The 14,192-nt window shown below is 44.9% G+C and overlaps 1 protein-coding gene across 5 annotated transcripts in view; it reads left to right on the plus strand.

Moving 5' to 3' along the window:
• Positions 1–14,192, plus strand: part of FRMD4B (FERM domain containing 4B) — a 138,471-nt gene that overhangs the window by 103,586 nt on the left and 20,693 nt on the right. For all 5 annotated transcript variants that reach the window (XM_056336309.1, XM_056336306.1, XM_056336308.1 and 2 more), the window contains 4 exons: positions 4,444–4,527; positions 5,725–5,790; positions 6,846–6,903; positions 7,838–7,924. In XM_056336309.1, the coding sequence (XP_056192284.1) occupies positions 4,444–4,527; positions 5,725–5,790; positions 6,846–6,903; positions 7,838–7,924 (295 nt within the window). The remainder of the gene's footprint in view (positions 1–4,443; positions 4,528–5,724; positions 5,791–6,845; positions 6,904–7,837; positions 7,925–14,192) is intronic.

Genomic DNA, 14,192 nt, shown 5'->3' on the forward strand with positions numbered 1-14,192 from the left:
TGAAGTCCTATCCTTATCAAGTTGTTAATATTTATAAAGATGATATGGGCTGATAAGCTTTTATGTTGTAGTCCAGTATATTGCTTTTGCTGCTCTGGGTGTGTCTGTTGCTCTTCACGTTTTAGGCTAATCTCATTAACCACAGTTTATTACATCGAAGCTCTTCCCTGCGTTAGCAACAGGCATAAGCTGGTTTTGACAGTGGGCGCAGGGGGGAGAGCCTGGGCAACCACTGAGGAGTGGTCCCAGTTGGCACAGTTCTGTGAATCTTTGCCTGGCAGGGAGTGTGGAATTGCTTGATTATAAGCTGTGAATGTGCACTTTCGCGAACCATAAATATATATGTCTTTTTTGATTCTCAGTAACGTGTTTTAGGCAGAGTGTGCCACGATAGTCTGGCTTGGTTCCTTCCCATATTTCTGGTGGAGTTTTAGCAAAATGCCTAAAATTTCACTGTGAAGCCAGTGGGTTGTAGGAAGCATGTGGGATTGGTCTTGGTTTGCTGCTAGAGATAGTAGTTTGAATGTGAGAACTCCTATTAGAAGTAGGGTATGTGGTTAAATATTGCTGTGGGTTATTTAGGAGACAAGCTGCCCTTCCGTCTCCAGAGAGCTGGCACTGCTGAGCAGGGCGTGCTGCTGGGGATAGTGTCCTGCCCAGCGTTCGTTCCTGTTGGGACAGAAAATGAAATGTGGTCAGCACCAAGAAGAATGCAAGCTGAGGTTTGGCGCGAGGAGGATCTGATGTCATTTTTCATTTACATCACCCAGGTCAATTCAAGTTCTGCTCGATATCTGCTGGAGAGAAAACTTCCCTTTAGAGGGTGGAATAGGAAGGAAAGGGTCTGTCTGCTGGTTTTCTTTAGTTCTTCTCCATAATGGAAAAATACTTGAGATGAGTTTCCTATATTCTCCTCCTGGGGAATAAACAAACCTTTTGCCAAAAAAATGTTAGTCCTCTTGACTCTGGGCAGTTTATGTATTGAAACCATGCCAAGAACCACCAGTCAAGAAGCCCCCTCCGTAGCAGAGGTCAGATGAAATACAAGTGAGCCTCTCCATCCTGCCAGCCGAGTCGTCCCACCCTGATGCGAGCATCCCGTGGACATGCCAGATACAACATTGGTGTGTTGGGCTGGTAGATATAGCACAGACGGTTGGACATCTGGAGCTGGGGCTGTCTGCCCTGTGATTTCTGCATCGTCTTGTGGCCCCTGTGAAACCAAACAGGAACAGGTAATAATTCAAACCGTCGCTCCTGCTATCTGGAGTCGTCACCTCTGGGGAACGGCTGGGTCTCGGAGGGCTTGGGAAAGTGATCCTGAAGGTCAAGGGGAGACGTGCTTGGGCTTCTCAGTGCAGATGAAGTGATAATGAACTCTGTGGAAGGAGGGGGAGGACCTTTTGAGGCTTTTATTATCCCTGAAGCCGTGAATCATCCCAAATGCTAATCCTCAGGCGCGCAGTCAGCAGATCGGGGTTGCTGCGTGCCAGCCTGCGCTGTCTGAAGGCGTCCAGCGTGCAAGGAGCTCTGCCCTGTTTCTCCCAGGTCTTTTACATTTTTCTAGGATGGTTTCATCCTTTATCTTACAATTACGCAGGGGGAAAAAAATCTTCATATAGCTTCTTGGAGACTTTCAGGCCTCATAAGTCCATTTTGATGGACTGCCTCCAGCTGCAGATGGATGGGACGGTGCATCTGTACCTCAGGGTATGAGGATGAGTTCCTTCAGGAAGGCAGGTCCCAAGGGCCAACTTTGCCCTGTAAAAGAAGTGTTTTCTCTGCTATTGCAAGAAGTTGGATGCGTTTGTAGTTTGGCAGAAGAACAGAGAAGGTCCAGCTCTGCTGTGAGTTGTCACAGCTCTGTGGCCTCTGCCTGCTGACAGAGCCTGTGGTTCTGGGTCAGCGCCGGAGGGACGTGCCCCATGTCGTTGCAGCCCTTTAGTCGCGATAAGTCCCAGCTCAGAGCCCACAAACCTTGTCAGGGAGGTGGGTATGCTGGCTGGCGCTTGGCTGAAATTCAGTGGTAGACATCTCCATATTGATGAGCTGCTGCTCATTACTCAAGCTTAACTAGTGCCCTCGCTTTGGTGTTTGAGGATCAAGTAAATTGCTACTTAACCAGGTCTAGAGGCAAGGGACCCGAAAACCAACTGGGAAGGCGAGTAGCCCTGCTGGAGGCCACCAATTGTGCAAAAGGTGGCACTTCAGCGTGTGGTAGGGTGCACCTGCCAGGATTCGTGATGTTTCTGCAGAGTCTTGGTGCCTGCGGGGTAGCTGGCCCTGTAATGACTGGCGAAGGAGAGCTTGGCACATTTTCCCCTCAGCTGTAGTGGTGACAGCTTGGGAGTCACCTGTCTCCCCTGCCCAGCTGCCTCTGCCAAAGCTCAGCTCCTGCCTCCAGCATCAGCTGTGGTGCTTCAGCCCTTGCTTGGGTGGTTTGTTGTTCATTGGCAAGGAAGTTTCTAACTAGGGGTTTAGAGACCAACCATTAAACCTCTGATTCTGAATATTGTGGATTGAGAATCTATATTTAGAGGAAAAGCCCTTTTGCTTGGTAAAAATGAGCTATTTCGTTATTGCTTCCTTCCAGAGTCTCTCCTGCTTCACTGTATTTCCCTGCCAGCCCTGACTGCTGCAGCAGCCATTGCAGTTACAAGTCGGGCTTAAAAATAGGAGGAAATTTTTATTTCAGTAATCAGTTAGCTTGTGAGTCTGATTGAAGTTGGAAGTGACCTCAGGAGGTCATCTGGCCAAACCTCCTGCTCGAGAGGAGTCAGCTGTGAGATCAGGCCAGGTTGCTTAGGGCTTGGGTTTTGGGATGAGGGGTTTTTTTTAATTTTTTTTCTTTTTTCTCTCTGGTATCTGGAGGCCTCAGGATAGTGTGCTCTGTCTGCATTTTCATGTGTCCCTACAAAACCCTGGTAATCTACCTTCTCAGCTGCAAGCTGAGATGTCCAGCAGCCTTTTGAGCCACTCAAAATGGGCTTTTAAAGGGTGAATAAAATGCTCTCAGCTTTTGTGAGCATTGGCTGTATTTGAAGGGTTGGGAGGAGAGATCCCGATTTTCCACCCAGCTGTCCCCGTTTGTGGCATTTGGGTGCTGGCCAGCTTGCAAAGAAAAGTGCATATTCCTGGCAGAAGAGTGCCGGCCCAGCAAAGCTCGGCAACAACAGCTCCTCAGCGCTAATTGACCCCCTTCTTGGCAACTTCATCAAAGACGTTGAAGAATAAATAGGCTGTTGATTGAACTGTTTCCTCGTCCCCAGAGGTGGTCCCTCCTAGTCAGGGTTGAGGCACATTGTCAGGGCTGGGGAAGGAGCTTGCAGAGCGATTAGCCCCTGCTCGCCAAGGAACAAAAAGCTTTAATTTACTGCGTCTTCCATGTGACATCTGCTGTGTGAGAGGGAATGTGGTAGGGGTTTGCTGCAGAGGTCGAGCTGCGGTGCCCGTGGAACAGATTTCTGTGCTCTGGTCCATTCTACTGATGCGCAGTGTGCTGGTTTTGAGGGAAGAGGGAGAACATAGCTCAGATGAAATCTCTTCATAGCGCAACCTGATGAAAACAGAGGTTGGGAGCAGGAAAGCACCTTCAAGGAAAGCCTGGGTGCAGGAGTCGAGGTGGATGCTGATGGACATGACTGATGCATTCTTTACATAGAAAAGTCATGTTCGTGCTTGTTGGCACTGCTGGGAAGGCACGCAGAAATCCTGCAGAAATGAGGCGTGCAGCTTTCAGCTGATTAATTAAGGGAGCACACAAGAAGAAAATATTAACCATTTTCCTGATGACTGTAAAGAGATATTTAAATACTTTGCTGGGTTTTTTTGTGACAAATTGCATTCAAATACTTCAACACAATTTATTTTGTTCCATGTTAAGCCTGGAGTCCAAACTATTTGAACTTTCTATGGAATAAGCAGTCCAAGAATGCTGTTTTCAGTGAAAATATTTTAAAGTATATGAACTGAAACCTTCTGTTTTGAATGAGATCAGTGTTAAATTCTGAGATTTGACAAATACCAGGCTGCTTCATAAAATATATTGTCTAGAGGTAGGATTTTAGTGAAAAGCAGAGCAAAAATTGGCACTACCACCTTTGCTTTGGGGAAGAGGCTTTCCTCCTGCAGCTGTTTGAGGGCTCATTCTGCACTCAGCAGGTAGAGTGAGTGTGTGCAAAATAAATATTGATAGGGTGCTCCCGCCGCAGTGGCCCCAGCGTCACGTGTCTGTGTAATGAGTTACAGCATGAGTCTGCATGACACCATATACATCACTGTCATGTGAGAGGGCCTATAGAGTTACGTTGCTATGACAGCCTGATATGGGGCAACGCGATGTTCTTGGGCAGCAAATACAGCCCTTTCCTTCTGCTGAAATGAATGATTGCATTGATGATTCACTAGCAGTGACTCTGTGCCATTTTTGTGGGTTTTTTTTAGTGATGAAAACACTAGAAAAGACTTGAAGACGCTGCCTGTCTTTCCTACCAAGACACTGCAGGAGCATCCATCACTCGCTTACTGGTGAGCTATTTAATTTAAAATGTAAATCATTGCTACGAATGGTAATGACAAGATGACTATTAAACAGTTTTGCAAACTCCTTTAAAAGTTTTCAGCCTGTATGATATAGGACTTGGAGTTAATTGCTCATGTTCAAGCATTTCCAGTTTCTAGAAGTTTATAAATTATGCAAGATCAGATGCAAATCCCTCATTGAAAGTTTGCTCAAATGAAATTCCTGGATCAGACTATGTGGGGACCATGCAGTAGAATGAGCTGACATCTGAACTCCAGCCAAGCCTGGGTTTGCAAAGAGCACCTTGCTCTTCAACTGTCGCACAGTAGAGCCTCTGTGGTGGGTTGACCTTGGCTGGCTGCCAGATGCCCACCCAGCTGCTCTCCTGAAGAGGACGGGGAGAAAATAAGCTAGAAAAGCTGGAGACAGAAAGGCAGGTCCAATTATGTGGCTTGAATCTGCTCTAAAGGATTTGGAATGAATCAATAATATTGTTTCCTTGCAATTGATTCCCTTTGTGAAAGTTTGACTCCCTCATTTGTTTCATTTTTTTCAGGCTTGATGCCTATCTGATGGATTTTCAAGTATACCAGGACATGCTTATGATTTTTTTTTTTTTTTTCAGAATGAATGGTGCTGGGTTTTCCTTTGCTTCCAAGTGTCTGACACTTAAACGCTTATTTTATTAAGCATTCCACTAAAACAAAATGTTCAAGTACATAACAGGAAAAATGCAAAAAGGTCATTGCTGACAATTTTTTTTTTTTTTTTTTTTTTTAACCTATGAAAGTTCAGGGGGAAAAATACACCGGAATGAAAAAGTTTCTGGTTTAACTTCTTCTGTCTTACATATGGAGCAGTAACCATCCTTTGAAGTTTTGGTCCTTTGGAATGTGAAAATGAATTTATACAATTAGCACCATTATTCTGCAGCAGCATCTGCAGCAGAACAGGCTGATCCGAAACGATTCGTTAATTAGTCTGGAACGCGGTATGCGATGGCAGGGATCAGGCAGGCAGCTCCATGCTGCCTAATGAAGGGTGGGAAAGAAATCAGTAAGAAACAGAATGTAAACCAGAGTGAGAAATGTACAGAAGGACGCTTCTCTGCATGCTGAGCAGGCGTCTGAATTTCGACAGATGCTGTCACACATGAACAAAGTCACTGAGCCTCTAAATTGGGTTTTGTGCTTGGTTTGCAGTGAGGACAGAGTAATTGAGCATTATACACAAATTAAAGGTCTGACCAGAGGACAAGCCATTGTTCAGTGAGTATGACACTTGTTAATTTGTGAAGATGATATTTTTACTTTTCTTCTGTTCTTTGTTGAGAAGTGGTAATGCAGGCTGTTTTGGTCATTCGCTTCCAAACTTTACAATTATTATCTGTCAGAGTCTTTTTTTTAAAATTGAGTTATATTTTAAAGTTAAATTATTTGAAGTTTCAGATTTCACAGGCTTGCAGTTAAGGTTGTGTATCTTCGTTCATATGCCCCAAATATAAAAATTTTTTTGGACTTTATTGAAAGACTCTTCTCCATACCCTGCTTGCTATCAATTAGTTTTCAAACCAAACTTTTAAGGGCAAGTATTACCTGAGGTCGTATAAAAAACCCAAATGCGTGTTTGTTGAAATTTTCAGAATTTGGCTTTCAAAAGAACAAGGTCTTCCAAGATGCATACAGAGCTTGTGGAATTTTATTTTTAATTTACTGTTAATATTACTGAATGTACTTACATATAAATGCAGCGGGATGTGTTATGAGCCAGGAAGTTGGACTGCTACGGTTGCATGATGTAGAAAACTTGTAGTTTTTCTCACGTACCTCAATGCCTGTAAGTGTCTCAATAATTCAGGAGCTCCTTTCAATAGGAACAAGGGAGAAAATTGTCTGTTCAGTGCTTGTCTGAATTGCCTCATGAAACAGTCGTACAACTGCCTGAACACTTCTGGAGCCTATCCATTGTAACCAGAGCACCACAATGGAATCATTATAGACAGGTCTTTACCACCAGCATTTCCCAAAAGGCACACGTGTTCAGCTCAGAATTTTTACTTTCAGTTCTTCAGCCTTCTGATAAAAGATGGAATGTTCTGTTGTATGAGAGATTTTCCATTTTCCATAGCTGGGCTGAAGTATCACATCCTTCCCAAGCCAGGATGCTAAGTTTTTTTTGGAAAATGTGGGCCTTCAATTATTAAGACCTGCAAAATATCCAAATGGTAAATAGCATGTCCCAAATGTACGTGTGAAAAAAATATGTTAATAGATATTATTCCCTCCAGAGAAAAACATCTGATATGCTATAAATCTGTCTACAGGTACATGAAAGTGGTAGAAGCTTTGCCAACATATGGAGTTCATTACTATGGAGTAAAGGTTAGTAAATGCCTGTGGATAATGTGATTGCTTAGCTTATTACATGTGATTACATTCCTATAGGAGTAGTTTGATGATTCAGTACACTTCTATCAGTATTAGACCCTGCATTTTTCAACCTCTTTAATTTTTCCCACTTCAGTATTCTTAAAAAATTGTTTCCAGACAGGAGCAAAGCATTACGTGCTACAGAAGACAGAAAGGAATCTTTGTAAAACCTTCTGTAATCCTATCAGGAGCTAAATTCATATAATCTTAATTAAACAGGTTATCACTTCTAGATCCAAAGCAGTTAATAGTTTCCCCAGAGATGTTTCTAATTAGGAAAAAAATGCAATGTAAGAAAGACTACTTTTAAGTGGCAGGTGATTAGTGGGTGCGTACCTGGAGCAGGGAAATGCTGAGAAATATTTTTGGTGATGGCAATGCAGCATTTATTCCCATTGTAGAGCAGAGCCTGGGCCAAAGCATTTTGTGCAGAAGAGCTCAGCAGAGATGATGTCTCCTTACTTAGTCATGGCCATGGCACTGGTACCTGAGGAGCTGATGCTTTGCTCTCTTCTCTCCTCCTGTGGCTGTCTGTGCCTGAATTTCCTGGATGCACTCACTCACCACAATTTTTCTGTCCCATATCCTTCCCCCCTCACAGCCGCTCCTGCAACAAGTGACACCCCATCGTTTCAGCAGCACTGTTGCTTTTTTTGCCCACTTTGCACAACCACCACCCAGTTTCTTGCCTCTGTCTGGAAAAGCAGGGGAAGAAAATTTCAACACTCACTTCAGCAATCCACTTCACATCAATGTCTTTGCAAAAAAAAAAAAAAAATCTTTGTTCAGTACCTACTCATACTTGTCACAGAATTAAATGGGCTGTAGTCTTGGAATTGTGTATTTCTTAAGTAGCTCTTGGTTCATGTAGGTGTCCATTTTTCAGGATAAACAAGGAATCCCGTGGTGGCTTGGCATAAGTTACAAAGGAATAGGCCAGTACGACTTACAAGACAAAGTTAAACCCAGAAAAGTAAGTTTTTTGTGTCTGACCTTTTTTTTTTTTTTTTTTTGGGGGGGGGGGAGGTGGAATATTGCATGTTAGAGTATACTTTTTCAAGTTGTTGCTTGTTAAACTAGTGAGCAAAAGACAAAGGGTTGGAGGCAGAAGGCGAATTCTGCTGGCACTCAGGCAGTCGAACTCTCCCTCACACAGATCATAGACATTCCCTTTGGGAACTTTGGCTCCTGTGTTGTCCAGAGTTTGGTGGTCTCGGGACAGGAATTTTGGCAGCCTCCAGGGGTAACTACAGAAGTATGAAGCAAATGGGTTTCTGCAAGTCCCGGACTAAAGGCCTTGTACTCGAGCAATGTATCCACTTGGCTTTCGTAGGTGTGTGTTGTGTGTGAATGGATAAAAGGCTCCACTGATACCTGCGAAATACAAGGGAACTGCATGGAACTGCAGGCCTGTTTGGGCAGCCCTATGTTTCCATGATGCAATGAATTGTAAGAGGAGGCTGAGAGTAAATGCCAAATGCTGGAGGTCGTCCTTCTGTTTTTCCACCCCTCTGCTCCCCCGTGTGTCTCCTGCAGAGCGAACTCTGCCAGCAAACCTCCCACATTGTTTGAACAGGGCAGAGGGTCCCATGTGGTGCTGGTGGCCCCCCCGGACGCCCCGCCGGCTAGCCCCAACAGGCTCCGCTGCCGGCAGCCTTGGAAAGCCCATTGTGAGCCCAGCACACTGGGAGCTCACCCGGTCCTGTAGCCACAGGCATCTCCCCATGACAGCGCTGAGCCTTGGAAGCCTTTGAAGGGTGATTTAACCCGCCTGGCTGTTAAAACCACCGGGGCTGCACGTGCAGGAGCCGTGCGGTTGGGCTGGGTGTGTGTGGTTTCTTTCTGGTCGTGTCTTCGTTGAAGTATCTGAGCCGTGAGGAGATAGGGACCTGGAGTTTTGCTGTTCTTCTTCCCCGGGAATGATCTGGGCAGGAGTTCACATGAAGCGTGTGCTTCCTGCCAGGGAATTTTATATTTGCAAAATGATATTGTTTAGTGTATCTGTGCCAAAAAACGCAGATTAACAAAACTTCCTTGTTAAGAGTAATTGCCCTTCAAGCTCCCAACTTGATCTTCTCTTTTTCCAGAGCAGGCTATGACTTGGTTTCTTTTGGTGTATTTATATACCTGTGTGTCCAAGGTTGATCTTGTATCTCCTTCCTTTGTTTAGTAAAGCACATAGTTTCATCCCAGGTCTCTCTTACTGTACCTCTTCTAAATGACAGTGACACAAGAGGAACCCCAGAAAGTCAAGTCAGTGTTAGTGCAGCTGTCAATTGTCAAAGGAGAGCATCAAGGAGCTCCTCTTGCTCATGAGCACTTCCCTGGTTTTAGGCAACATCTACAAGATTTTTTCCGGTCAGGTCAAACACGGATCACTCTCTAGCCCAGATGTCCAGCTGTGACCAGCAATGCTTTCCAAGAAAATGCAGCCTGCCTGGCTAGAAACATTGCTTCACCAAGCAGTTTTTATGCTTGTGGGATTTCAGTTTGCAACATCAACCAGGCAGATTAAGAAAAATTTTTAAGGTCAGCAGGGCCCAGATACCAAGTCACACCCTGCTACAGTTCGTTACAAGGCGTTGCCTCTGAATGCACCGGGAGCTGTGTTTAAGAAAAATAAAATAAAAACCAAAGTTCACCTCTGCAGTGGAAGTGTTACAATGGAAATGATACTAGTTGTCTGCTTTACTGTAGTTGTAATTATACAACAGAAGATAGAGATGAAAAGGGAAGGTGGGAAAGAGGAGTCTAAATGCAGAGGGGAGGTATAACACTAATAAGCTGATTGAAAAAGTGGGGATGGATATGGCTGTAGTATCCTTATGGATTTGTGTCTGGTGTTAATAGGAAGGGACACAAATGACTGAAGCCACAGCTTGTCCTGACACATGACTGCTTTTAACCAACGTGGCTAAATATGCAAATGGTTTCTTTATACAAAAAGTGTCTGAGGGTTTGAAATATAAAGTGCACTTCTGATGTGATCCATGGAAGCACTTGGAATCAGATCACTTTTGGTGGGGGGAAGCAAACGCTGGATCCAGAGAGGCACCCGCTTCCAGACTTGGTTTTGGAGTTAAAATGTTGACGTACTGCCGTTTATTTCAGCGTAGCAATAGCCTTGCTGCCTGTGGTGCAGCAGGCAGAAGTCTCCTTTTAACCAGTATTGTTGTTTGTTCATATTTATGAATGTATCAGAATATATTTCACAGAGAAAAGAGTCTGTATAGCTTGCCTGAATCCCCAAGGAATCAGCAAGCGCAGTCCTTTCAGAAGCAGCAGGCAGGAGGGGAGTAGGCATGGTTTACATGCCTGTCTTTTGGAGCAGAGGTGTTGGTTTTGCTGGATTTAGCAGAATTTTCTTGCTTTCCTTTGCGGGATGGAGCCAAAGTCAAGTGCCATGTGCTGGTGTTATCCTGTGGATCAAAAGTGCTGTTGTGTTTATCCCTAGCCATCTGGGAAAGAGCATCCTTATTGTGTTCCACTTGTCCAGTTAGCAATGTTTAAATATACATGAAGCTGATTATCTCAATAAAAGGGAGGGGCTGAGTCCAAGTCTTACAAAGACCAAGCTGATCTTTGCTAATTTTACAGATACAAGTGATCTATGGGTGTGCAAACCTCTCTGACCCTGGCTGCTGTGGGAAAGCTGCTGGGTTTCAGGTGGGAGGCTTTGGGCAGGAATTGGTGCCTGTGCTCCAGCTGAGTTTACACCAGGGGGTTTTATTCTGCTCCCCCATGTCTTTTCTGCAGTGCTAATGGCTGCTGTCAGATATAGCTGCATTTGCTTAATGTGTTCATCATAGGCATCTGGTAAGAGTCCACATTCAGAATAAAATTTTAAATAATAATTATGATAAAAAATATGTATGTAACTAACTGCACCCATTAATGAAGCATCAATCAAATCCCAGCAAATATAACCGTCCTCCTCAAAAAGTGAAATCTTTTGGCTTTATCAAAGCAGGTCTCTAGGCAAAGAGACATAAATATGAGCCTTGAAGCACAGTGGTTATCCCAAGACTTCGCTGTTGGCTCAACACTGTTGTGTGAGTTCCAAGGCTGAGAACTCTGCACAGGAGACAACTTGCACGATGGACCTGGATGAAGCAACCTCCAGATCCTTATCTTGATCCAGCCTTGCCAAGGCCTGTGCACGTACTGTCAATCATCTGTGAGGGAAGCATGTGTTGCGGGAGAGGACGGTGCGTGACTCAGGGCTGGACCAGGAGAACCTGCTGTGTGTGTCTGGGTGTAAAGCTGGCTGGGGAGGTTGGAGTCCGGCTATTAATATTCTGCTGCTTGACCTGAGATGGTTTGGAGAAAGGAGTTTTGTTGCTGTAAGTTACTCCTGAAAGCTTGTATTGCTTTGGAACTGGTTTCCGGCAAAGTGAGCCCCTGTTTTACCCCTCACCGACAACTGCAAACTGATGGGCACGGAGGAGAGCGCTGTGCTCCAGCTCTGTAATAGACTGAAAATGGAGAGTTATTTTTGCGTCACTTAGGAAAATTGTCCTTTTCTTTGTATAGTGGCTCCGCACTGGCTGGAGGTTACGCTGAGCTCTGTTGATTATAATCCTGAAGTCTCACAGGGCATAAAAAAAGACCGGCTTTTGAAACCCTTGTTCCGATTTCAGCTCAGACCTGGGATTAACTCTGCAGTCCTGCTGCTTTGCAAACATATTCTCCCTTTGGCTGCAGTTAATACCAAGAGATGCCTCCTGCCTGGAGAGATGCCTCCTGCTTGCTATGGGGTGGCATGCCAAGATCCTGCCCCAGTCTCCTCTGAATCAATTAGGGAAAGCATAAAACGGGTCCCAGGAATTTGTTTGCTGTTTCAAAACAGAATAGATCTCCCTTGTATGTCTACCCCTATCCTCCCTGATGAGATAAACAGTGCGTCCTCTTGTTTATGGAATGTGTGTTAGGGTATGAGTTGAGTTTATTCTGTGTTCAGCCAGTACGTGGTGAGCCTCTGAGGGATAGGAATTTGGGAAGGCAGCTTGCTGGCTTTTTTACTTGTTGTCCCACTTCGTTGTGTTTCTGTGGTGACTCCTTGGTGATAAAATGAACTATAGTGTCTGAAGAGAAGAACTAATCTTGCTATGGTATTGTTTCAAATCTACAAGAATTTCAACTCTACTGCAGGTTGTTGTGAATGCATTATGTTCTTAGAAGTGGTTTTGTTAGAGTTTACTCATTTTGAAATGGGTAATATTTATCATAGAATCCTAGAATGGTTTGGGTTGGAAGGGACTTTTAAAGACCATCTTTAAAGGTTCCAAAGGGACAGCTCCTACTAGCCCAGGTAAATGACATCAGTTGCTCTTCCCTTATCCACCAACACTGTAACCCTGTTGTAGAAGGCCACCAGGTCTCTCAGGTGCAGTTTGCCCTTTAGTGGATCTGTGCTGGCTGTCACCAGTGATCTCCTTATTTCGCATGTGCCCTAACATCATTTCCAGGAGGATCTGCTCCATGATCTTGCTGGGTACAGTGGTGAGACCAACTGGCCTGGGTCTTCCTTTTTCCATTTTTAAAAATGGGGGTTATGTTTCCCCTTTTTCAATCGGTGGACTGCTACGACTTCTCAAGTACAATTGATAGTGGCTTAGCCACTTGATCTGCCAGTACCCCAAGGACCTGTGGATGCACCTCATCAGGTCCCATGGACTTGTGCCCCTTCAGGTTCCTTAGATGGTCTTGAACATGATCCCCTACAGTGGGAAGTTCTTCATTCTCCTGGTCCTTGCCTTTGCCTTCTGTGAGCTGGGCGGTGTGGCTGGAGCACATGCCCGTGAAGACTGAGGAAACAAAGTTGTCTGCCTCAGGCTTCTCCATGTTCTGGATAACCAGGTCTCTGTTTAATTCCAGAGAGGGCCCACATTTTCCCTAGTCTTCCTTTTATCACCAACCTATAGAAGAAGCTTTTCTTGTTGCCGTTGACATCCCTGGCCAGACTTAATCCTGTCAGGGCTTTACCTTTTCTGACCTGATCCCTGGCTGCTTGGACAGTTTCTCTGTATTTCTTCCCAGGCTCCCTGTCCTTGCTTCCTTTTTGTGTGTGTTTTTGTCCACGAGCTGCATGTTCATCCATGCAGCCTCCTGGTGGTTTTGCCTGACTCCCTCTTTGTTGGGGTGCATCACTCCTGAGCTTGGAGGAGGGACATGTTTTGATATTTTTCTTTTAACTCAACATACACTAAGAGCTGATGCTGAAAGTTTTCCCTTGTGGAACATTTACTTAATGTAAATTTGCTGTCCTGCTTTGCGGAGTGGTTCAGAAGACAATGGCGTTTGTACGGGCTTCTCAGCAGGCGGATCTAATTAGGGAGAGATTTCTTTTACGGTGTTTATTTCTCACTGAGTAGAAGCCATTGATTTAGGCGTAAGAGGCTAAGCTCGCATGATGATTTAAAATAAACACAGAGCTGTGATGAGACCACTCTGAAATTCAGTTCCTTCCAGATGTGCAGAAAGTTGCTTGAGCATCGCCTGCCCCAAAACACACGCGTTTGGTGTCGAGGCATCTCTCATTCTTACTAATGCCAATGCCAGTGAGAGCTGGGCAAGGTCAGATCATCACATGTTAGAAAAAATGTGACTGAAGAGGTTTTTATAGGACTGGCTTAATATGTACGAGATGAAGGATGCCTTCAGGTGAGCTCTGCCAATTTATGCTGGCACAGGTGGGAGCAGTCTGCTGCCTCCTCTCAGAAGCTGCTGCAGGTGGAGCAGTTTGTGCCATCTCCTCAAATGCTTCCCTCCCTGGCCAGGAAAAGCAATTTAAAACAAAAAGATTTCAGTTGAGGGTAGTATGCCAGACAGTAAACTGCAACGGAGGGGCTGAAATGCAGCCCTTCTTCCAGCATTGCCGGCAGGGTGGTAATTTCCTTCACCGGGGTGGGGTGCATTCCTGTGGGCAGAAATCTTTTTATGTTTCCATGGTCTGAATTGCCAGATTTGTCTGGAGATTGCTGTTCCCAGCCAGTTCCTGGGATGCTGGTTGCTGAACCTCCTTACAGGATCTGCACGTACCACCAGTTGCTTTGAAAGCGCTTCCCGAGGGGAAGGCTGCTGCTAACACTGTAGTGTGGTTTGCACTTCCATGCTCAATGATCCCTTGGGTGGAAATTCAGAAATTCAGAGGTCTGGGTAATTTAGCTTGTGGTCAGGATTTGCCATCAAATTCAGTGGGAAACATCCTGGCTGCAAAGCCAGCATGTGCTGTGCCCAGG

This window comes from Falco biarmicus, chromosome 4 (assembly GCF_023638135.1).
Source record: "Falco biarmicus isolate bFalBia1 chromosome 4, bFalBia1.pri, whole genome shotgun sequence".
NCBI classification, from domain to species: Eukaryota; Metazoa; Chordata; class Aves; order Falconiformes; family Falconidae; genus Falco; species Falco biarmicus.